Raw genomic sequence first — 27,074 nt, forward strand, 5'->3', positions numbered from 1 at the left:
TGTATATATGTTCATTTCAATATACATATTACGAAGTATATGACAATTCCAATATTGCTAGCCTATTTATAATTGATCTAAATTTTTTTAGTATAATCAACACAAAACAATTAACTTAATCTAGCTAACTATGTACTTACCTAGTAACTGACCACATCTTATGAAGTTTTCTTCATGCAGTGTATAGTGAAATATTTCGTCGCGCAACACAGCGGCAACCCACAAGGCAGAATGCGCTGGTCCCAAAGGAACTAGTAGTTGTTGGTGACTCTATTGTCAGGGAAACGGGGAACATGCTTTGTAAAAAGGATAGGTGGAACAGGACCAGGGTATGTCTGCCAGGGACAAAGGTTGATGACGTTGTAGAGCAGATATCATCTTTTAAGGGCACAAAAGGTGATATAGTTGTAACCGTTGGCACTAATGATATCAAGAGTAGGAGACCGGCAGAATTGCTTAACAAGTACAGGTCACTTTTTGAAAAAAAAGCCGTGAAATAGGGTTGAAATTGAAAGTGTCTGCAATTCTGCCCAGACACGATAGGAGGGAGTATATGATGAGAGCCTTGTCGATCAATTCGGCCCTGGAAAGATTGTGCAAGGCTCAAGGGGTAGAATTTTTTTCAGCCTGGACTGTACTTGTTAACAGGAGGGATTGCTTCTACAGGGATGGGATACACTTAAATAGAAAGGGTGCAAGAATATTTGCTGATGCTATCGAGGCAGTGTTAGGTGGGTCGGAAAACTGTTAGCTTGGGGGGAGACAAAGTCGAATAGATTAACAGTTGCCACTGGCAGAGGTGAAAGAGATTCTTGCACTGCTTCTATTGGAATGAGTAGAAGCCTGAAAAACAAGATGCAGGATATTTCAGAGACTGCCGGGAGTCATTGCGGTACAAGTAAACACATGGGTTGTGTTAGGGTAGCTAAGAATACGAACAGGTGCATGTATACTTGCGTGTATACCAATGCTAGGAGTTTAGTAAATAAATTTGATGAATTTGAGGTATTGCTCAAAACATCAAAGGCAGATATTGTTGGGATATCAGAGACGTGGCGTCACACAGATATAAGGAATACAGAACTGGAATTTGGGGAGTACAACGTCTACAGAAAGGATAGAATGGATAGGAAGGGAGGAGGGGTTATGCTATTAGTTAAGAAATACATAAAATCCAAGGAAGTGAAGCCAGTCGACATTGCTGGACAGTGCAGTGTCGAGTCAGTTTGGTGTGACATAAGCATTGGGAGATCAAAATTGAGAGTAGGAGTGTGCTATAGAACTAATGACTCTGATGAGTATAATAAGATACTGTACAGGGAAATAGAGCGGACCAGTAAATCAGAGAGTCTTATAATGGGAGATTTTAATTTCCCAGATATTGACTGGAATTTGGGGGCTGGTCACTCACACACTAGCAAGGTTTTGTGGATTTATTGGATGATTGTTTTCTACATCAGCATGTTCGTGAGGCAACAAGAGGGAGCAATACTCTTGATCTGATTATCAGTAGTGATTCTTCATGCATTAAGAATCTGCAGATAAATGAACCACTAGGTGGCAGTGATCACAGTGTGCTGAAGTGGGATTAACTCAAAGAGGTAACTACCATTAGGGGTAAAGGGAAGGGTTATTGCTTTCGTAAAGGCGACTACGATGGACTGAGACAGTATTTAAATTCTATACAGTGGGACCAACTGATGATGTTACCAACAACAAAAGCAAAATGGGAAGCATTCAAAGAACTTATCTTGGAAGCTATTAGGCTTTACATACCAACTAAGAAATATTGTTCAAGGTTTAGGCCTAAATGGATGTCAGATGAACTGATGAGGCATATGGCAGAGAAGAAACATGCATGGGATACATACAAATTAACACATGACACAGAAGCCTATGATAGATACAAGTTGATCTGTAACCAAGTTACAAAGGAGGTTAGGCAGGCGAAGGCAGATTACGAGAAATCTTTGGCAAGGGATGCAAAGAAAAACAGCAAAGAGTTCTTTACTTATGTAAACTCTAGAAGGAAGGGGATGAATCAGATTGGTCCACTTGATATCGATGGATCAACTGTTGATGATCCTGCTCAGGTAGCTAACAAACTAAATGAATATTTTGCATCGACATTCACACATGAGGAGTTATTCAGCGAGGGGAAAGCCAGAGGTGTATTCAACTCTAGCAGTAAGCTAGAGAATCTTGTAATAACTGAGAGTAAAGTAGAGGAGAAATAGTTGAAGATAAACACAAGAAAGGCACCCGGGATGGATGGGATCTATCCAGTTATATTAAAGGAGGCAGCAGAGGAAGTAAGCAAACCCTTAGCCATAATTATGAGAGCTTCCTTGGACTCAGGGGAGGTACCCACAGACTGGAGATGTGCAAATGTGACTCCAATTCACAAAGGAGGATCAAAGGCTGACACAAGTAATTATAGACCTGTGAGTTTAACTTCTGTTCCAGGAAAATTAATGGAGGCACTAGTTAAAGAAGCACTGCAGGATCATTTAGACAAGACTTCAGCTATAGCTCGGACACAGCATGGTTTTGTTTAGGGGAAGTATTGCTTGACCAATTTGATTGGATACTATGATGCAGTCACAAAGGAACTAGATGCAGGGAATAACTTTGATATTATATACTTGAATCTTAGAAAGGCTTTTGATACTGTTACACATGGAAGACTGCTGCACAAATTGGAGCAGTGTGGCACTGGAGGCAAATTGCTGCTGTGGATAAAGGGGTGGCTGAGGGGGAGAAGACAGAGAGTGGTAATCAATGGACACTGCTCGTCATGGACTAATGTTATTAGTGGAGTCCCTCTGGGCTCCGTGTTCGGTCCATTATTGTTTTCTGTATTCATAAATGATATTGATGAGGGTATATCAAGCTTAATGTCCAAGTTTGCAGACGATACAAAGGTAGGCAGGGTTGTCAAGGACACTACTGACACTATGCTGCTGCAACAGGATCTGGAAAGGTTGAGCAGATGGGCTGAGAGGTGGCAAATGAAGTTTAACATTGACAAATGTAAAGTACTACATATGGGAAACAGCAAACCCAGAGCAAGGTATCAACTCTGTGGTACTACACTGACAGTGGTAGAGAATGAAAGGGACCTGGGGGTGGTTGTGCAGGCAGATATGAAGTTCTCTGAGCAGTGCAGACGGGCTGCAAGAGTAGCTCATGGTGTGTTGTCAATGATATATAGGAATTTTTCTAGCAGGGATAAGGAGGTGATTATTCCCTTGTATAAGGCAATGGTCAGGCCACACCTAGAGTACTGTATACAGGTCTGGAGGCCTCATTTCAAGAAGGATGTAGAGCTGCTGGAACGAGTACAGAGAAGGGCAACAAGATTAGTGAATGGAACAAAGGGGTGCTCTTACAAAGAAAGCATTAGCATTAGTAGAGGCATTTGATGCAAGAAAGCAAGCTTATGCAGCATCAGCCAAAAAAAAAAAAAAAAACCCACTACCACTTCACCCCTCAGTTCGTTCAAAATACCTGTCCAGCTGAGCCTTAAACTTATTTAGGCTATCAACCGCCACCACAGGGGATGGCAGTCTGTTCCACCAACCAACAACCCTCTGGCTAAAGGCAAATTTCTGCACGTCTATCCTACATCTGTCTTTCCTCAATTTGAATTTATGCCCTCTCAAGTGATTTTTCTGAGCTAAAGGAAGAATCCCATCAGCATTGAACATGCTTAAACCATTCAAGGCTTTATACACCTCTATCAGATCACCTCGCTGGTGCCTAGTCTCCAGACACTGTAATTTGCAAAACTTAAGCCTCTCTTCATAAGAGCACCCCTTTGTTCCATTCACTAATCTTGTTGCCCTTCTCTGTACTCGTTCCAGCAGCTCTACATCCTTCTTGAAATGAGGCCTCCAGACCTGTATACAGTACTCTAGGTGTGGCCTGACCATTGCCTTATACAATGGAATAATCACCTCCTTATCCCTGCTGGAAAAATTCCTGTATATCATTGACAATACTCCATGAGCTACTCTTGCAGCCCGTCTGCAGTGCTCAGAGAACTTCATATCTGCCTCCACAATAACCCCCAAGTCCCTTTCATTCTCTACCACTGTCAGTGTAGTACCACAGAGTTGATACGTTGCTCTGGGGTTGCTGTTTCCCATGTGTAGTACTTTACATTTGTCAATGTTAAACTTCATTTGCCACCTCTCAGCCCATCTGCTCAACCTTTCCAGATCCTGTTGCAGCAGCATAGTGTCAGTAGTGTCCTTGACAACCCTGCCAACCTTTGTATCATCTGCAAACTTGGACATTAAGCTTGATATACCATCATCAATATCATTTATAAATACAGAAAACAATAATGGACCCAACACTGAGCCCTGAGGGACTCCACTAATAACATTAGTCCACGATGAGCAGTGTCCATTGATTACCACTCTCTGTCTTCTCCTCCTCAACCACCAAAGGCTTAAGTTTTGGGTTAAGGCTTAAGTTTTAAGTTAAGGCTTAAGAAAGGCTTAAGTTTTGTAAATTACAGTGTCTGGAGACTAGGCACCAGCGAGGTGATCTGATAGAGGTGTATAAAGCCTTGAATGGTTTGAGCATGCTCAATGCTGATGGGATTCTTCCTCTTGCTTAGAATAATCACCTGAGAGGGCATAAATTCAAATTGAGGAAAGACAGATGTAGGATAGACGTGCGGAAATTTGCCTTTAGCCAGCGGGTGGTTGGTTGGTGGAACAGACTTCCATCCCTTGTCGTGGAAGTTGATAGCCTAAATAAGTTTAAGGCTCAGCTGGACAGGTATTTTGAACGAACAGAGGGGTGAAGTGGAAGTGGTTTTTTTTGGCTTATGCTGCATAAGCTTGCTTTCTTGCATCAAATGCCTCTACTAATGCTAATGCTAATGCTAATTGAAATAAGTTGTCCATAAGGATGGTTGAGGTGGAGAGTTTAGAAAAATTCGTGGACAAATTCAATAGACACGTCTTGACAATGGAAATAATATGAGAAGGAGTTTTGTTATTATTATTTAGATTTTTTGGCAGATGTAGTACTAGAAACGTGATGCAAGAAAACAAGCTTATGTAGCATCAGCCAAAAAAAACTCTGCCTGAATGTGTTCACAGTCAGCGCAGTACTTTCTTCCACCAATCACGAAACATTGGCTTGGCTGTACACAAAAATCAAACTTGACTTAATTAAGATATCACATGATATCTTAATTAAGTCAAGTTTGATTTTCGTGATTCAAAGATATTAATTAAGATATTGAGCAAATCATTTATTCCCACATGCACCACTTTCAGTCTGAGTGGGTGGCACAGTGGTATCGTCACCATCCTTCCCATACCGAGTGGAAAAGGTCCAGGTTCAAATCCCATCGATGAGACGAAGAATTTTTATGGGCCTTTTTCACTCTGTGGCTGAGTTAGTCAGTCTCGAGCCTGGATAGTAAGGTTTTTCCAAAGAAACAGGTTTTTTTCACCCAACAAAACAGGCAACTCGACTAGAGAACACACGCAATTTACAGACACAATACACATGAGTATAGGTAATTACTTACTGGGTAACCCTAATGTAATACAGTAGAACATCAATTATCCGAACTAATTGAAACCAAGATTGGTTCGGTTAATCAAATACAGCAACTCCCCAACTTACACAAGGGTTGCATTCCGCAGAACTCTAAGTAAGTTGAATTGTACGTAAGCTGGAATTTCCTCTAAATGCTTATGCAGCTCTCACAACTATGTGTGCTGACCATGTAAATAGAATTATTTATTCAGTTTTGTTTTTTTTTTATCTCATGTGCAGGAAAAATTACAGAAGTGTACAAAATTTCAAAATTATAAATTTACAAAAAGAGAGAGGAGACGGGCGTAACGTCAGCAAGTTTTACCTTTCAAACATCGTTGCCAGAATTAACTCTCCAGCTGATAAGTACGCCACTGAAAAAGTTGTGGGTGGTGGAGATTTAGAAGGGATTTTTTTTCCAACATATCACAAAATTTCTCTGCAGTTGCAGAATTAACACTGCAAACTTCACCACATACTTCAATGTTTTGGAAACCAGCACGATGCTTGAACCTATTAAACCACCCGTAGTTTGCCATGAACTTGGCTTGGAGTTCATCGTACTTCATAAATACTTATTGCCTTTAGAATGGCCATTAGACTCAGGGGCACTGGCTTCTGAATCTGATTTTTCATCCATATTATTAATAGCTTTTCCATGTTCGAAATAGCACCTGAACGTGGTTTTGTGATCACTATTGATCTTAATGCATTGATCCTTTAACATGTTCTTTTATATGTGCACTGTCCTTTAAAATAATATTCACTGTTGAAGCAGCGAGACCTAATTCCTGCGCAATAGATGACAAATTTTGTCCTGTTTTGCACTTAATCATTTTCATCTTCATTTCTAAATCAATTTTGTTTCATTTCCTAGCACTGCCACCACTTGCACTTTCTGTTGGTTGCTTTCCCTTCACAATTGTAATAAGTAAATACATGTAGGAATGAAGGGAAGATATTGAAAATTTATTTATGTTTTTTTATATGATTGAAGATTTCAGTGAAGGGGAACACATTTCGCCATAATAACATAAAAACCAACACAATTCCAGTTATCGGGATTATCGCAAATGCAATAAGATCGCATTTACTACTAATTTATAATAGATTATGCTGCAAGTAAAAAAGCTCAATAAATTGGAAAGTGAAAATTGTTTTTATTATTTTTATGGTAGTGACCTCCAGAAACTTGTTCTAGAAAAATATCATAAAGGCATTCAAAATTGATTCTTATAACAGAATATATGATAACGATTAAAATGTAGTGCAATTTCCATTCTAAAAATGACCATTTAGAGAGATAAATAGCTTAGTTATATAGCAAAAATTTCAACTTCTGAGGTCTTGGAATGAATTACCAAAAAAATAATGTGTTATTGGGTTCACTTTGTGATATTTTCACGATACCTCCATTAAGTAAGCATCCAGCAAAAAATTACATAAAGTCGAATTTCCATAAATTGAGTATTACATAAGCCAGCGAGTGCCTGTAGTTCGGATAATCAAACATACATGAGAATACCCAATTTATACAAAACAAAGTGTAATTAGGCCTACAATTAAATTATTGTACACAAGATTATTGCTACTATATTTTGAAATATGACATATTATAAAAAATAAATGATTTACAAAATGGTTTGTAAAAAATAATCAAAACATTTTGAAGAAACAAGGTATATTATTTATTACAGTTATTTTGAACTTCCCTAATTGTTTTACATGGTTTCAACAATAAATCAAAAATTTTTCTTGTTTTTACATAAACAGAAATAAGTAAACACAAGTAACTGCACACAAATAAGAGTATAACGAATCTTGGGAAGGTTTATATTTTTTAAAATATGTAATCTCGAATATTTCTTTGAACCATACAAGATTGTCTTTTTTTTTTTCGTGGCAAGATCTCTCATCTTCAATAGCAATATCTGCATAGAACTGCATTCAAACAGTTGCTGACACCATGTCATTGAAGTTTCTAGCCAGTGAAGGCCTCCATGTGAGCGGGCCCACTCCCTCTCCTTCTTCGTCATCAGAAACACCTTGGTTAAAGTTAACATGTTCTTCATCCTGGACTAATGCAACAATTTTTTCTTTGATTAAAATATGGATAACCAGGATCATCAGCGTCGCTGTTTAACCATGCCTCTGCATCATCTTGCCCACACTCAGAAAACCCGGGAATCCCTTGAGATAAAGTTACAATCTCACCTATGTCTTCATTCAAATCTTGCATGTGTGACATTCTCTTCAGCAGCACCCCAAAGATTATGCCATGCCTTTTTCAGATTTCTCTCTGACATGTTCCAGGCATCTGCTAACAATCCTTAATGTTGAGCTTCTTTGAAAACTCAACCATGCTTTCTTCATCTCCCTCTGGTAGCAGCAAGTGCTGCAAGAATTGCTTTTTGTACATCTTTTTAAGATTTTCAATAACACCTTGATTCATTGGCTGCAACAAGTCTGTAACATTTGGTGGTAAAAACCTGACAATGAAGTTATCGTCAATTGAAAAATGAACTGAATTCATTTTTTCAAGAGGAGGGTGGGATGGTGCATTATTGACAATAAACAAAACTTTACCCTCATTTTCTCTATGCCTCTTCACACTTCGAATAAAATCTTGGCTAAGCCAATCCAAAAAAAAAACGGAATTCATCCAAGCATTTTTCTCTCCTTTATATTGTACTGGTAGACACTTTGCACCTTGAGAGCATCTTGGATTCTAGATTTCCCAATAAGCAACAACGGTAAAACATGCTGTCCATTTACATTTGCACGCACCATAACTGTAACATGATTTTTGTTAGATTTGAAACAAGGAGCAGCCATTATGCGTCGTGATGCAAGTGGTTTACGAGGGATTGACGTCCAATTAAGACCAGTTTCATCCTTGGAAAACTTTCTTCCTCTGCCATTTTCAGAAAAGACTCTATAAAAGCTTCTGCTGCCAGGACAGCCACAAAAAAAAAACTCATCGGCAAACTGCCCAATTCACAGATGTCAAAGAAAATCTTCCAAATAGCAATTGCATGATCACTTCCTGACAATGGTTCCTCCACTTTAAGTTCTACAATGTCATCTGATTTATTAGTAATGATGAGGGCAAGAATATTACCACCCCTAGTACTTTCTCTAACATGCCAGTACACATAATGACCATACAAAATTTTCCACTGTCAAGAAATACCTTTTTTTTTTTTTTTAAATTACATAAATGTGTACATTTACATTTTAGATGCCATTAATGCTAAAGGCCACTCCATAGGCCGCAGCCTATTCGTGGCTATCAACTACAATGTTGTGCTGTAAACCGAATCAGAGTTATTTATAGTGAATTGGTATAGACAATGAAAACAGCTCAATACAAAATTCCCTTTCTTTTTTTGTTTTTGAACATTCAATTTGCCCAATAGGCCTCAAGTGACAGAACTTTATACTTCCTATCCGAAAATCTTAATCAGATGGATTCCCATCCCTTCTATGAGGAAGCAGGCCACCGCTATTTAGCATTCCGTCTTCTAAATACAGTCGGTCCTCGTATAACACGTGTTTGCATTACACGAATTCGATCATACACGATTTATAAATAGGGGAACATTATCTTATATAACACGAACCAAATTCGCTTATACACGATTCGCCATTGTGTTTACAAGAAATGGCAGTCGAATGCGGAATCACCCCAAATGAACGCAACGCGATAGGAATGAAGAAGATTCTGAAAATGTATTTATGTGTTTTATATCAGTGAAGGGGAAACACATTTCACCATAATAACGTAAAAACCAACACAATTCCAGCTATCGATATAATCGCAAATGCAATTAGATGGAGTTTACTACCAGTTTATAACAGATTCCACTAGCAGAAACGCAACTGGAAATTGTTTTTATTGTTTTATGGTAGTAACCCCTAGAAATGTGCTTTAGTAAAATGTGAGGTGTTAATAGTGTAATGCGGCCTTTACGGTGTTATTTATTCAGTTGCTACACGCGCGCAGCTTTGTTTATGTGTATCAAGCATGCCACCTCGTTTTGTAATTGTGCTTTATTCCCTAAAAATTAGTAAAATACTTAAAAGGTGTGAAAAGGAAGCGTCCTGGCTAAGACACTGCAGATTCAGAGAGAAAAAAAATAAGCAATACCGATAAACAGAGGCGGACTGGGTCAAAAATTCTTACCCGGGAAAATTTATAGTGGCCTCGTACTACGGTTTATGGCCAAAATCACACAGGCCTCCGGCCCACCGTGGCTTCCCCCGTAAGGCTTATGGCCAGTCCGCTTCTGTCGATAGAGAAAAAATATGAAATTGTGAAACGCTTTGAGCGAAATGAAAGACCATGTGATATTGCACGTGCTACAGACCTAAATGAGGCAACGTCGAGAATTACAAAGAATGCAGAGAAAATAAAAACAACTTTCATAGTGGGAACAACTCAAAGTGTAATTAAAATCCATTAGATTAAGACACAAAGAATTGGAAGAGATGGAACGGCTGTCATCTCTTTGGATAGAAAATCAAACAAAAAGCAAGTTTCTTACGATAGAAGCAAAAGCATTAGCAATATTTTATTACGACTTACGTATTATAATTTATACTTACGTATTATAAAATACGTAAGTATTTTATTACGACTATTTTATTTAATATAATAAATTTTTACGAATAAATTACGTATTTTATTCGTAAAAAATACTTTATTATAATATAATATTATTTTTATTACGTATTTTAATCGTTATAAAATACTTACGTATTTTATAACGATTAAAATTACCCGATTATTTATTGTGTTTGGTAATGTTTTGGTTCCAAATGTGTGTTCAATCTTGGGTGGTCGGCACCTAACCCTACTTTTCCCATAGGGCCTGTTGTTTATATTGCATGATTTTGCATTGCATGAGGGTTTCTAGGAACGCAACTATCGTGCTATACGAGGACAGACTGTACTTCACTCGGGAAGTCATTAAAATATGCAAATATGCGAAATCTGTGAACAGAACCCAGAGTCGCACTTTCTCTAAAATACCAACTGATAATTTCCAATTTAGATCTGACATCCAAATAACATTGACAATCCAGGATAACATGGTCAGATGTTTCCAGTTCACCACAGACAAATGACGCTTCAAATTGGATGTTAACTTGGACACATGAACTAGGACATTAAGCCTGATATACCATCATCAATATCAATAATAAACACAGAAAACAACAATGGACCCAACACTGAACCCTGAGGGACTCCACTAATAATGTTACTCAATGAAGAGCAGTGCCCATTGATTACCACTCTCTGTCTTCTCCCATTCAAACATCCTTTTTTTCCATAGCAGCAATTTGCCTCCAATGCCACACTGCTCCAATTTGTACAGCAGTCTTCCATGTGCAACAGTATCAAAAGCCTTTCTAAGATCCAAATATATGACATCAAAGTATCCAATACTTCATCATAGTATCCAATCAAATTGGTCACAAAAGACTTCCCCTTAACAAAATCATGCTGTGTCCGAGCTATAACTGAAGTCTTGTATAGATGATAATGCAGTCCTTTAACCAGTGCCTCCATTAATTTCCCCGGAACAGAAGTTAAACAAACAGCTCTGTAATTACTTGTGTTACCCTTTGATCCTCCTTTGTGAATTGGGATCACATTTGTACACGCCAGTCCATGGGTACGTCCCCTGAGTCCAGGGAAGCTCTTAGCTCACTGCCAGAGTTTAATTCACCTCTGGTATTCCCTTCCCTGAATAACTCATCATGTGTGAATGTAGATGCAAAATACTCATTTAGTTTGTTAGCTACCTGAGCAGGCTCATCAACAGTTGAACCATCGATATCAAGTGGACCAATCTGATTCATGCCCTTCCTTCTAGAGTTTACATAGGTAAAGAACTCTTTCTTGTTTTTCTTTGCATCTTTTGCCAAAGATTTCTTGTAATTTGCATTTGCCGGCCTAATCTCCTTTGTGACTTGGATACAGACCAACTTACACTGATCATAGGCATCCGTGTCACCCATTAATTTGTATGTATTACATGCATTTTTCTTCTCTGCCACATGTCTCATTGGTTCATCTCACATCCATTTAGGCCTAAATTTTGAACAATATTTCTTACTTGGTATGAAAAGCCTAGAAGCTTCCAAGATTAATTCTTTCATTGCTTCCCATTTTCAATTTGCTGTTGGTAACATCATCAGTTGGTCCCACCATATAGAATTTAAATACTGTCTCAGACCTCCGCAGTCACCTTTACAAAAGCAAAAACCCTTCCCTTTACTCCTGATGGTAGACACTTCTTTGAGTAAATTCCAATTCAGCACACTGTGATCCCTGCCAACGAGAGGTTCCTTTATCTGCAGTTCTTAAGGCATGAAGTATCACTACTGATAATCAGATCAAGAGTATTATTCCCTCCAGTTGCCTCCCAAACATGCTGCTGTAGAAACCAATCATCCAATAAATCCACAAGAGACTTGCTAATGTGTGTGGGACAAACCCACAAATTCCAGTCAATAGGGAAATATAGTGGGCCAGTAAATTTCCCTGTACAATATCTGGGAAATTAAAATCCCCCATTATAAGACATTCTGATTTACTGGCCCACTATATTCCCCTGTACGGTTGTTTATTATACTCATCAGAGTCATTAGGCCTATAAAACACTCCTGCTCTCAATTTTGCTTTCACAGTGTCACACCAAACTCTCGACACTGCACTGTCCAGCCATGTCGACTGGCTGTACTTCCCTGGATTTTGTGTGTTTCTTAACTAATAGCACAACCCCTCCTCCCTTCCTATTCTGTCTATCCTTCCTGTACACATTGTACTCCTCAAATTCCTTTTCTGCATTCCTTATATCTGTGTGACATCATGTCTCTGATATCCCAACAATATCTGCCTTTGATGTTTTGACCAACACCTCAAATTCTTCAAATTTATTCACCAAACTCCTAGAATTGGTGTACATGCAAGTATACATGCACCTGTTCCTATTCTTAGCTACCCTAACATAGCCACTCTTAGTTTACTTGTTTACTCTGTTTACTTGTAATGCAATGCTCAGCAGTCTCTGAAATCCTCTGCATCTTGTTTTCCAGGCTGCTGCTCATTCCAATAGAAGCAGGGCAAAAATCACTTTCACTTCTGCCAACATCTACTTTTAATCTATTAGTCCATGTATTCACCCAAGCTAGCAGTTTTCCAACCCACCTAACACTGTCTCAATAGCATCAGCAAATATTCTTGCACCCTCTATATTTAAGTGTATCCCATCTCTGTAGAAGCAGTCTCTCCTGTTAACAAGCACAGACCAGGCTTAGAAAAATTCTACCCCTTGAGCCTTGCAAAATCTCTCCAGGGCCGAATTGATCCACAAGGCTCTCATCATATACTCCCTCCTATCGTGTCTATCATGTCTGGGAAGAATAACAGACACTTTCAAATTGAACCCTAATTCACGACTTTTTTTCAACAGTGACCTGTTCTTGTTAAGTAATTCTGCCCAATATGTTCCCCGTTTCCCTGACAATAGAATCATCAACAACTGCTAGTTACTGTGGGACCAGCACATTCTGCCTTCGGGGTTGCCACTGTGTTGCATGATGTTCAAGTGCAAGCTTGCAAGCTCTGGCATTGATGTGGGCAGCTGAGAGTTTGATGGGCCCCCTCAATTCAGATCCTTCAAGCTCTCACCTAAGCCATAACAATGCTGAGTTGTAGCCTGATTTCCTCACACTCCTTACATCTTGCACACGCACAAAGACATTCTCCTTGGCAATATCATGTCCTATCCCTGATTGTCCACAAACATCAAACAAGCAGTATATTTTAAAAGGCTGTGATTCAGAGGAAAACTGCCATCCTCAGTTCTCCCCTGAACTACAGTACTCCCATTAGCTTGAGCCTTTTGCTTTGCTGCTCTGGTCTGAGTAATAATTTTGATCCAATTTCAAATAAAATTTCAATTTAAAATTATAACCCTAAATTTATATCCCTATGCAATTATAACACTATATATATATATATATTTTTTTTTTTTTTTTCCAATATCATCTCCAAGTTTTGTTATATAACTTCCGTATCTCCTTTCAAGGTATCAATTAATAATGTTATGTTTGTAAAATCTAAGTCATTATATGTATTTAGTTAAAAAAGTACAATTTAACTGACAATGAAGTTTTACAAGATTAATAAATTTTACTGATTAATTGATAATACTATACTATACTATACTAAGCTAAAGCTAACAGATTTCTAATACCATGCTATGTGTTTTGCTATCTAGTTTTATCTTAAACCTTACGCTATCTAGTTCGGGATATATGTTGTATCATATAACAATGGTGGCAAGTTACGAACAGTAAATCTACGGACACTAAGTATTAATTAACTTTCAAAATCACACTATCTAAATTCAAAATAAACCAAGGAGCTTGACTAGATCTATAAGCTACTTATAGAAAATAATTTAATATAACAATTAAGTCAATAAAACTGCTAAATATAAATAAAAACTTAGCGTTCGCCAGTGCTAGAAAAACTTGTAAACACGTGGATTAGATAACCTTACTGATACTAAGTAATAACCTACAAAATCTCTAGCGAAGTACAAATTAAACTAAGTATCATAACTAGGAATATAAAGCTACTGCTAGAAAATAATTTAATATGCCAATTTAAGTCAATAAAGCAGCAAAAATTTAAGAAAACTTCTCTATTAGCTGGAGCCATAAAAACTTTGCCTGCACAAGGCTACTCTTTTTCCCCATCATCTTGCCACATGTCCATTATTTGCAAAACAATTCTCTTTTTCTCAGAAATTTATTATAAATGTGTAATCATCTTCTCATATAGCAATTTTAACTTGCGTTCTAAGTTACAAACATTGAGTGTCTCACTTAACACAATAAGAACCATTAAGGGCCACCACTTTGTTTTTGTTTTTTTAATATAATTATACCAGGTTCAATACACAATGACAAATTAATATAAAACAGAGTTACAATACTCAATACACTCTATGTTGTATTTAAATATTTGTGGAAGAATAACAGAAATTTATCTCAATATATGTAGAACACTTAGCATATTGAAGTATGACACTCTCCAGAAATTAAAACAAATATAAAATTAATGCAAAATGATTACAGAAATAAAATTAATGCAAAATGATTACAGAAATAAAATAAATTAAAAACACTAAAAAAAAAAAAAAAAAAAAATTTTTAAATTTTAACATAAATTTTGGAAAACAATTTGCCTTCCAGAAGCTGATGGGACTTTTTGACCAGCACTTTTCAGTAAGGGAAAACTGCATAAAATGAGATTTCCTATTCGCCCCATCATTTCTTACAGCAACTCAACATTTTCATTCTTAGCAAAACATGTATACAGGGTGTTTCAAAAATGATGGTCAATAATTTAAAGGTGAAAAGTACAAACTAAAATAAGCAAAAATGGTCCCAGTGAACATCAGTCCGCAAATAACCATTTTCGACAAAATGCACATTTTCTGTTAAGATTCACCACTGACTATGGGAGCACTCTGGGAGGGTAGTCTGTATTGCTGAGACCTCATATAAGCTGGATATGGTACAGGTACAGTAACTGGCGATGTAAATTTTGCCACACACTGCTATGACTCAGTACACACTAAGAGATCAACCTTCCTTGTCGAAATTCCTGGATTTTCTTCTATTCTTTCTAACACCCTTTCATGAACATTTATGCTTCTGGGTGTAACTTCTTGTACTCCATGTGCGAAGCACCCATGTACTCTAAGGCATTGATGTATCTTAATGAATGTGTGCCTGTTGAGCTGCCTTCGGTGGGGAAAAGCTTCTTGGTACAAACATGCAGCCTCGAGTGCATTGCCGTTGGCTTTACCATACATGAAGTATATGTCTGCATACTCTTAATTGCTGTAACCACTTTCCATGTTGACAAATACTAGTGTGCCTGCTACGTCTCAGAGCATTGAGAGAGGGGAAAGGAAGAGAATGATCATAACTTAACCTAAACAAACAAGGTCAGTGGTTAGCATTAGTAGAGGCATTTGATGCAAGAAAGCAAGCTTATGCAGCATCAGCAAAAAAAAAAAAAAAACCACTTCCACTTCACCCCTCTGTTCGTTCGAAATACCTGTCCAGCTGAGCCTTAAACTTATTTAGGCTATCTATCAACTTCCGCGAAAAGGGATGGAAGTCTATTCCACCAACCAACCACCCGCTGGCTAAACGCAAATTTCCGCAGGTCTATCCTACATCAGTCTTTCCTCAATTTGAATTTATGCCCTCTCAGGTGATTTTTCTGAGCAAGAGGAAGAATCCCATCAGCATTGAGCATGCTCAAACCATTCAAGGCTTTATACACCTCTATCAGATCACCTCGCTGGTGCCTAGTCCCCAGACACTGTAATTTGCAAAATTTAAGCCTTTCTTCGTAAGAGCACCCCTTTGTTCCATTCACTAATCTTGTTGCCCTTCTCTGTACTCGTTCTAGCAGCTCTACATCCTTCTTGAAATGAGGCCTCCAGACCTGTATACAGTACTCTAGGTGTGGCCTGACCATTGCCTTATACAAGGGAATAATCACCTCCTTATCCCTGCTAGAAAAATTAATATATATCATTGACAATACACCATGAGCTACTCTTGCAGCCCATCTGCACTGCTCAGAGAACTTCATATCTGCCTGCACAACCACCCCCAGGTCCCTTTCATTCTCTACCACTGTCAGTGTAGTACCACAGAGTTGATACGTTGCTCTGGGGTTGCTGTTTCCCATATGTAGAACTTTACATTTGTCAATGTTAAACTTCATTTGCCACCTCTCAGCCCATCTGCTCAACCTTTCCCAGATCCTGCTGCAGCAGCAGTATCAGTAGTGTCCTTGACAACCCTGCCAACCTTCGTCTTGTCTGCAAACTTGGACATTAAGCTTGATATACCATCATCAATATCATTTATAAATACAGAAAACAATAATGGACACAACACTGAATCCTGAGGGACTCCACTAATAAAATTAGTCCACGATGAGCAGTGTCCATTGATTACCACTCTGTCTTCTCCCCTCAACCACCCCTTTATCCATAGCAGCAATTTGCCTCCAATGCCACACTGCTCCAATTTGTACAGCAGTCTTCCATGTGCAAACCTATTAAAAGCCTTTCTAAGATCCAAGTATATAATATCAAAGTTATTCCCTGCATCCAGTTCTTTTGTGACTGCATCATAGTATCCAATCAAATTGGTCAGGCAAGACTTCCCCTTAACAAAACCATGCTGTGTCTGAGCTATAACTGAAGTCTTGTCTAGATGATCCTGCAGTGCTTCTTTAACCAGTGCCTCCATTAATTTTCCTGGAACAGAAGTTAAACTCACAGGTCTATAATTACTTGTGTCAGCCTTTGATCCTCCTTTGTGAACTGGGGTCACATTTGCACATCTCCAGTCTGTGGATACCTCACCTGAGTCCATGGAAGCTCTCATAATTATTTATGGCTAAGGGTTTGCTTACTTCCTTTGCTGCCTCCTTTAATATAACTGGATAGATCTCATCCACCCATGTGCCTTTCTTGTGTTTATCTTCAACAATTTCTCCTCCACTTTACTCTCAGTTATTACAAGATTATCTAGCTTACTGCCAGAGTTGAATGCACCTCTGGCATTCCCCTCGCTGAATAACTCATCATGTGTGATTGTCAATGCAAAATATTCATTTAGTTTGTTAGCTACCTGAGCAGGATCATCAACAGTTGACCCATCGATATCAAGTGGATCAATCTGATTCATCCCCTTCCTTCTAGAGTTTACATAAGTAAAGAACTCTTTGCTGTTTTTCTTTGCATCTCTTGCCAAAGATTTCTCGTAATCTGCCTTCACCTGCCTCCTTTGTAACTTGGTTACAGATCAACTTGTATCTATCATAGGCTTCTGTGTCACGTCTTAGTTTGTATGTATCATATGGGTTTTTCTCCTCTGCCATATGTCTCATTAGTTCATATGACATCCATTTAGACCTAAACCTTGAACAATATTTCTTAGTTGGTATGTAAAGCCTAGTAGCTTCCAAGGTAGGTTCTTTGAATGCTTCCCATTTTGAATTTGCTGTTGGTAACATTATCAGTTGGTCCCACTGTATAGAATTTAAATACTGTCTCAGTCCATCGTAGTCGCCTTTACGAAAGCAATAACCCTTCCCTTTACCCCTAATGGTTGTTACCTCTTTGAGTAAATCCCACTTCAGCACACTGTGATCACTGCCACCTAGTGGTTCATTTATCTGCAGTTTTTAATGCATGAAGAATCACTACTGATAATCAAATCAAGAGTATTACTCCCTCTAGTTGCCTCCCGAACATGCTGATGTAGAAAACAATCATCCAATAAATCCACAAAAGCCTTGCTAGTGACCAGCCCCCAAATTCCAGTCAATATATGGGAAATTAAAATTCCCCATTATAAGGCTCTCAGATTTACTGGCCCACTCTATTTCCCTGTACAGTTTCTTATTATACTCATCAGAGTCATTAGGCCTATAGCACACTCCTACTCTCAATTTTGATCTCCCAATGCTTATGTCACACCAAACTAACTTGACACTGCACTGTCCAGCAATGTCGACTGGCTTCACTTCCTTGGATTTTATGTGTTTCTTAACTAATAGCATAACCCCTCCTGCCTTCCTATCCTGTCTATCCTTTCTGTACATGTTGTACTCCCCAAATTCCAGTTCTGCATTCCTTATATTTGTGTGACACCACGTCTCTGAAATCCCAACAATATCTGCCTTTGATGTTTTGAGCAATACCTCAAATTCATCAAATTTATTTCCTAAACTCCTAGCATTGGTGTACATGCAAGTATACATGCACCTGTTTCTATTCTTAACTACCCTAACACAACCCATGTGTTTACTTGTACCGCAATGACTCCCAGCAGTCTCTGAAATATCCTGCATCTTGTTTTTCAGGCTTCTACTCATTCCAATAGAAGCAGTGCAAGAATCTCTTTCACCGCTGCCAATGGCTACTGTTAATCTATTAGTCTTTGTCTCCTCCCAAGCTAGCAGTTTTCCGACTCACGTAACACTGCCTCGATAGCATCAGCAAATATTCTTGCACCCTTTCTATTTAAGTGTATCCCATCCCTGTAGAAGCAGTCTCTCTTGTTAACAAGTACAGTCCAGGCTGAAAAAAATTCTACCCCTTGAGCCTTGCACAATCTTTCCAGGGCCAAATTGATCGACAAGGCTCTCATCATATACTCCCTCGTATCGTGTCTGGGCAGAATTGTAGACACTTTCAAATTCAACCCTAATTCATGGCTTTTTTTCAACAATGACCTGTACTTGTTAAGTAATTCTGCCAGTCTCCTACTCTTGATATCATTAGTGCCAACGTGTACAACCATATCACTTTTTGTGGCCTTAAAAGATGATATCTGGTTTGGTGGATCGAAATTCTGTACAGTTCACCTTGTTAGTGGTGGATCCAAACTCTGTACGGTTCACCTTGTTAGTTGTGGATCCCAACTAGAAATGTGCAATATCTCGAAAACAATTCACTTAAGGACATATTTACTAGACATTTTTTGCATATTGTAGTTTGTACAGTTCACCTTTAAATTATTGACCATCACTTTTGAAACACCCCGTATATTATTATAAAACCCTTTGGCCAGGAGATACAATTTTGGGATAAATAACTATGATACATTATTGTAAAAAAAATAGAAATGTTCTTGTTTATACTCTGGCATGACCACCAGGTCAGTGGAGTTTACAATAAGTCATCGATACAAGTCATGGGCTTGAACCCTGGTCCACTCAAAGAGTGCATGCCACTGCACTCACGCTTCTGACTACTCGGCTACATCAGGCCTAAAGGACTGTAGATTCGGCAATAATGATAATTTATTCTCACTGGATGTTACTTCATTATATACAAATGTAAATGCTGAATGCACATTAGATATTCTTTGGGATATATTAAATAATAACTCATTACCAATTAATTATACAAAGCTTCATATTAGAGAAATTTTTCACTTAATTACACTTTTAGTTTAAGGCAACTATATCACCTTTCGACACAAGGTATACAAAAAAATTTTTGGTTTTCCAATGGAATTAAGTCTAAGCAGCTTAATATCAGAGGTCTACCTCTCAACTATTGAGCATATACTACTGACACCTTTTCTACCTCATATCACATATTATGGGAGGTAATCAGATGATGTTCAAAACATTTTACATTTGTTTAATAATATTCATCCTAGACTCAAATTTACATTGGAAAGGGAAATACAGAAACGAAGTCATTAAATTTTCTAAATTTCATGCTTACTCGGGATGTGAATAAAGTCCAATTTAACATCTCTCATAAACCAACAAACATCGGTATGCTGCTTCATTATAACAGCAAACACCGATTCAACCAAAAAAGGTCTATTATTTTTAATCGATTTCTCAATGCCTATAAATATTTGACGGGATCTGATTTAGACTCAGAAATACAGATATTAACCAGCAGATTCTTAAACAGGGGATACCGGCTTGCTACAATAAACCAAATTAGGATAGGATACAAAAAATTATAACAATCAACAATAGTAACATCAAAAAATACTTTATTTCTGTCTCATACATTGAACAGTGGCACAAACAGCGTAAGAGATTCTTAAGTTATAAAGATTCTATAAAAACTATTATAAAGTTATAAAGATACCGAATTTAAAATTGAGGCCAAACCAATACAGAAATTACATGCCATACTAAACAATCACTCAGTCCTTTCCTCTTTTGCAACATAAATATATGACCTGGTATACAACATTTCTTGCAATGATTGTGACTCATCTTACTACGGCTCGACTTTGTGCACGCTGGATTTGAGAATAAAGCAGCACGCATTCTCAGTCCGTACTTCTCATTCAGCAGCGTCAGAATTGTCCTTTCATGTCATTAACGAAAACCATACATTTTTATTCAACGAGGGCCAAATTACTTAGTTTCCAACATAAGTATACTAGACTACTAATTGCAGAAACTATTGAAATTAAATTACATTAGAATTCTATTAACATGTCTAATCTTCGATTTGTGGTCTTTTACATGCATGCATGAAGACAAATAATCTCTCTATTCAAGATTCCAGCTCACACACACTCAGTGTTATTTCCATTCCTATGATCAAGACATATGGTCGAAAAGCCCCACCAGCTTCAGGAAGGAAAGTTGTTTTTCAAAATTTACATTACAAAATTAATTTTTTAAATTGCTTTTTTAGTGTTTTTAATTTATTTGGTGAAGGTAAAGAAAGCCTGCACAAGAACCACGCAAAAGTTCGATAAATTTACCGGTAAAAGTACTTTGCCATAACGCCATTTGTATTGTTGCTCGCTCAGTAAACATACAGTGGGTTTGTCAGTCAGGAGTAGAAATTGAATCTCATGGGAGATTGAAATGCTCCTGAAATGAAGGGGGTAACCTGACCTTTTTTCTTTAGAATCACTGGTGGATAAATTGTTTATTAAGGGAATCAAAAAAAAAAAGGCCAAAGGAAGCCCACAGGAGAAGCATGGCAAACGTCAAAAAAGTTTACTGGTAAAACTACATTACGAACATTTTTTAAGATGGCAGAACTTCCAATATGACTCTGTTTGTGATTCAATTAGTTAATTCAATTAGTGATTCTAAACAAAAAAGGTCAGGTTACCCCCCCCCCTCCACTTCAGGAGGGATTCAACTTCTATTCCAGACCGATAACACCGTCTGTTTACTGAGCGAGCAACAATACAAATGTTGTTACAGCAAAGTACTTTTACCGGTAAATTTCATTGAACTTTTGCATGGTTCTCGTGCAGGCTTTCTTTACCTTAGCCATTCATTTTATTATTGTAATCTTAATTTAATTTTATATTCATTTTAATTTCTGGAGAGTGCCATAGGGAAGTGTTCTATGTATAATATTGAGGTAAATTTCTCTTATTCTTCTACAATCACAAATACATCAACCTATCCAAAAAAAAAAAAAATTTTAAACCAAAGTCATATTTCAGTCTATAAAGTCATTCAGATTCATTTTGTTAAAATTACATACTGTCTATGATGCTACACAGTGTTATGCTGTTTCAATAGTAAAGTTGACCACGAGATTAATGTTTTGTCATGTGGCCACCCAATGCTTAAAACAGCAAAACACAAACGTTGTATATCACGGCAAATAATGTATTAATCAATATTTGCATTCACATCTTAATACGAATGAAAATATATTAATAAATATCATGCTTTAATGGGTAAAACCAGCATTAAAACAAAACAAAAAAAAAAGTTACCTCAACAATATTAAATCCAACTTCCAAAGGAAGTCCTCCTGCTGGCTGTTCTAAGTGATCATGAACAATGGTCATATTATTTCCCTAAAATAAATAGCTCAGTTTCAAGATTAACTGTAATGGCAAAATTCAAATAATTTATAACTGAAAAAAAAAAAAAAATTACTTATTTATTAGAGTTATAAAATTCAGCTTCCTCCCCTTTTTTTAAACTGTAATAAACAAAACAGAGAAGTCACTACTTGTCCATTTTGTCTCTAACTGGAGAGAATATTTTTACAGGGAGGGCATATACTTAAATAAAAGAAAAGCATTACACAGGCTGTGAGTTTAATTGGAGAAGCACATTTACTTGCTTGAGTTTGAAAAAGAAGTTAAGATGCTGACATTATAGTTCTTGTATACACAAAATGTCATATAACAATCACTCCGACAACAGTAACTCTTATAAAGAGAATGAAGAATTTGAATATTACAATTATCATGTGAACAAAAAAGACAAACATGATGGGAGGGGGCTATGCTTTTGGTTAAAAACCACATTCTAAACCAGTAAAACTAGTAACCACAGGCAAATGTAATTCTCTCAGTCTGGTGTGGCATTAAGATTGGAAAAAGAAAAAAAAAAAAAAAAAAAGAATAGATTCAGAAATTATATCACGAGAAGCAGAAATTATATTTGTTAGGCCAAATGATTGAGATGAGATAATGAACAGGTATATAGACAAAGAGTGGGTCACCAAATCAGAATGAATCTATAGAAGTCTTTCAGAGTAATGGTACCTTTGGGATTTGAAGGTGCCTGTATATTGATTTTTTTTCATTATCTAGAAAGTTTTATTTTTATATATTTAATGCAGAAATAATGAGGCTAAATTAGCATTAGCATTAGTTGAGGCATATGATGCAAGAAAGCAAGCTTATGCAGCATCAGCCAAAGGGAAAAAAAACCTTCCCATTTCACCCATCCAGTCACTCCAAATGTTTGTCTAGTTAAGCCATAAATTTATTTAAGCTATCAACTTCCACAACAATAGATGGAAGTCTGTTCCAGCAATTAACTACCCACTGGCTAAACGCAAACTTCCGCACATCTATTCTACAACTGTCTTTCCTCAATTTGAATCTATGCCCCCTCAGGTTCTTAATCTGGGCAAGCAGAAGTATTCCATCAGCATTGAGCCTGATCAAACCATTCAAGACTTTATACAAATCGATCAGATCACCTCGCAGGTGCCTAGTCTCCAGATGCTGTAAATTGCAGAACTTAAGCCTTTCTCCATAAGTGCACCCCTTTATAGAGAGATAGAGAGATTAAGAATGCAATTTTATTAATTGCACATAAAAAACATTCTGTAATATGTAAACACAAAAAAACATAAGCACGCTTTAGTATACAAACATAAACGTGCTTTAGTATATAAACATAAAAATGGGGGGAAAAAATCACGGTGTCAGCATGTGCACTTGTATTATTTCTTCCATAGTAAAGCGTGGATTTTGTTAAAAAAATGAAAAATATTTTCCATGCTTGATTATCTTTTCAGTTGTGTCAATACCCTCTTCCTCTACATCTGAACAAAGTGCATCATCTAGTTTCTCAGGAGTAGTGACAATATCAATGATTTCTTGATCTGAGAATGATTGTGGTAATTCAACCCCCATTATCAACAGAGAGCCAAGCATTAATATCTCCAACTTCAAGACTATGCAAAGGATTTTCTGTTGTGGTGTTTTGAACTGTTTGCATAATTTCTTCAATACTGCTTTGCCTCGAACTTATACATAAAATTTTTATTTAAATTTATTTTCAGAGACTGCTGGGAGTCATTGCGGTACAAGTAAACACATGGGTTGTGTTAGGGTAGCTAAGAATAGGAACAGGTGCATGTATACTTGCGTGTACACCAATGCTAGGAGTTTAGTAAATAAATTTGATGAATTTGAGGTATTGCTCAAAACATCAAAGGCAGATATTGTTGGGATATCAAAGACATGGTGTCACACAAAGGAATGCAGAACTTGAATTTGGAGAGTACTACGTGTACAGAAAGGATAGACAGGATAGGAAGGGAGGAGGAGATATGCTATTAGTTAAGAAACACACAAAATCCAAGGAAGTGAAGCCAGTCGACATCGCTGGACAGTGCGTTGGTTTGACATAAGCATTGGGAGATCAAAATTGAGAGTAGGAGTGTGCTATAGGCCTAATGACTCTGATGAGTATAATAAGAAACTGTACAGGGAAATAGAGTGAGGCCAGTAAATCAGAGATTCTTATAATGGGGGATTTTAATTTCCCAGATATTGACTGGAATTTGGGGGCTGGTCACTCACACACTAGCAAGGCTTTTGTGGATTTATTGGACGATTGTTTTCTACATCAGCATGTTTGGGAGGCAACTAGAGGGAGTAATATTCTTGATTTGATTATCTGTAGTGATTCTTCATGCATTAAGAATCTGCAGGGAAATGAACCACTAGGTGGCAGTGATCACAGTGTGCTGAAGTGGAATTTACTCAAAGAGGTAACTACCATCAGGGGTAAAGGGAAGGGATTTTGCTTTCGTAAAGGTGACTACAATGGTCTGAGACACTATTTAAATTCTATACAGTGGGACCAACTGATGATGTTACCAACAGCAAATTCAAAATGGGATGCATTCAAAGAACTTATCCTGGAAGCTACTAGGCTTTACATACCAACTAAGAAATATTGTTCAAGGTTTAGGCCTAAATGGATGTCAGATGAACTAATGAGACATATGACAGAGAAGTAAAATGCATGGGATACATATAAATTAATGGGTGACATGGAAGCCTATGATAGCTATAAGCTGGTCTGTAACCAAGTCACAAAGGAGATTAGGCAGGCAAAGACAGATTATGAGAAATCCTTGGCAATGAAGCAAAGGAAAACAGAAAACAGTTCTTTACCTATGTAAACTCTAGAAGGTAAGGGACGAATCAATATTGGTCCACTTGATATTTATGGTTCAACAGTTGAGGATCCTGCTCAGTTGGCTAACAAACTAAATGAGTATTTTGCATCTATATTCACACATGGGGAGTAATTCAGGAAGAGGAATGCCAGAGGTGAAGTAAACTCTGGCAGTGAGCTAGATGATTTTGTAATAACTGAGAGGAAAGTGGAGGAAAATTTGTTGAGGATAAACATATCAAAGGCACCCAGGGTGGATGGGATCTATCCAGTTATATTAAAGAGGCAGCAAAGGAAGTAAGCAAATAATTATGAGAGCTTCTTTGGACTCAGGGGAGGTCCCCATAGACTGATGATGTGCAAATGTGACCCCAATTCACAAAGGAGGATCAAAGGCTGACAAGTAATTATAGACTTGTTAGTTTAACTTCTGTTCCAGGAAAATTAATGGGTGGCACTGGTTAAAGAAGCACTGCAGGATCATCTAGACAAGACTTCAGTTATAGCTCGGACACAGCATGGTTTTGTTAAGGGAAAGTCTTGCCTGACCAATTTCATGGGATACTATAATTTGGTCACAAAAGAACTGGATGCAGAGAATAACTTTGATATTATATATTTGGATCTAAGAAAGGCTTTTAATACTGTTGCGAACGGAAGACTGCTGCACAAATTGGAGCAGTGTGGCATTGGAGGCAAATTGCTGTTTGGATAAAGGGATGGTTGAGGGGGAGAAGACAGAGAGTGGCAATCAATGGATACTGCTCATCGGGGACCAATGTTATGAGTGGAGTCCCTCAGGATTCAGTGTTGGGTCCATTACTGTTTTCTATATTTATAAATGATACTGATAATGGTATATCAAGCTTAATGTCCAAGTTTGCAGACGATACAAAGGTTGGCAGGGTTGTTAAGGACACTACTGACGCCATGCTGCGGCAACAGGATCTGGAAAGGTTGAACAGATGGGCTGAGAGGTGGCAAATGAAGTTTAACATTGACAAATGTAAAGTACTACATATGGGAAACAGTAACCCCAGAGCAACGTATCAACTCTGTGGTACTACACTGAGAGAATGAAAAGGACCTGGGGGTAATTGTGCAGGCATATATGAAATTCTCTGAGCAGTGCAGACGGGGTGCAAGAGTAGCTCATTGTGTCTTGTCAGGGATATACAGGAATTTTTCTAGCAGGAATAAGGAGGTGATTATTCCCTTGTATAAGGCAATGGTCAGGCCACACCTTGAGTACTGTATACAGGTCTGGAAGGCCTCATTTCAAGAAGGATGTAGAGCTGCTGGAACGAGTACAGAGAAGGGCAACAAGATTACTGAATGGAACAAAGGGTTGCTCTTACGAAGAAAGGCTTAATTTTTGCAAATTACAGTGTTTGGAGACTAGGCACCGACGAGGTGATCTAATAGAGGTGTATAAAGCCTTGAATAGTTTGAGCATGCTCAATGCTGATGGGATTCTTCCTCTTGCTCAGAATAATTACCTGAGAGGGCATAAATTCAAATTGAGGAAAGACAGATGTAGGATAGATGTGCGGAAATTTGCCTTTATCCAGTGGGTAGTTGGTTGGTGGAACAACAGACTTCCATCCCTTGTTGTAGAAGTTGATAGCCTAAATAAATTTAAGGCTCAGCTGGACAGGTATTTCGAACGAACGGAGGGGGTGAAATGGGAGTGGTTTTTTTTGGCTGATGCTGCATAAGCTTGCTTTCTTGCATCATATGCCTCTAATAATGCTAATGCTAATTACAACCATCAATATCATCTTCATCAGATGGTAAGTCAGCAGACGTGACACTTAGCCGTAATTTCCTCCATGCCCTCACAAGAGTGATGGGTTTCATAGTATTCAAGCAATTGCTATAGAATATATTGCATCTTTAATTGTGAAACCCTGTTTAAAGTTGAGAATGGAGAGAATTGAGAATTGAGAATATCCTTGCTAATTATTTGTTTCATAAAATCACTCTGTAATGGCAATTAAAATTTTGTATACCTCCTTGATCCATGGGGTGAATGAGAGAAGTGACATCGGATCGTAAATAACAGGAAAAAGTATTTCCACAATCAGAAACTAATTTGGATTCACAAGGATAGACTCTACAGTTATCAAGAAGTAGAGATATTTAGAATTTGGACTCTTCCCCATATCACGTAAATTATTTTGAACCGTTGGAATGAATTAATGACTGAACC

General features: G+C 37.7%; 1 protein-coding gene across 1 annotated transcript in view; it reads right to left on the reverse strand.

Moving 5' to 3' along the window:
- The window catches only part of LanA (laminin subunit alpha), a 1,178,005-nt gene that overhangs the window by 597,667 nt on the left and 553,264 nt on the right, over window positions 1-27,074 (reverse strand). The window contains exon 27 of the mRNA XM_090374120.1: window positions 21,922-22,005. Within this exon, the coding sequence (XP_090230246.1) occupies window positions 21,922-22,005 (84 nt within the window). The remainder of the gene's footprint in view (window positions 1-21,921; window positions 22,006-27,074) is intronic.

The sequence above is a fragment of the Mastigoproctus giganteus genome, chromosome 5 (genome assembly GCF_048544385.1).
Source record: "Mastigoproctus giganteus isolate SK-2022 chromosome 5, ASM4854438v1, whole genome shotgun sequence".
In the NCBI taxonomy this organism is placed as follows: Eukaryota; Metazoa; Arthropoda; class Arachnida; order Uropygi; family Thelyphonidae; genus Mastigoproctus; species Mastigoproctus giganteus.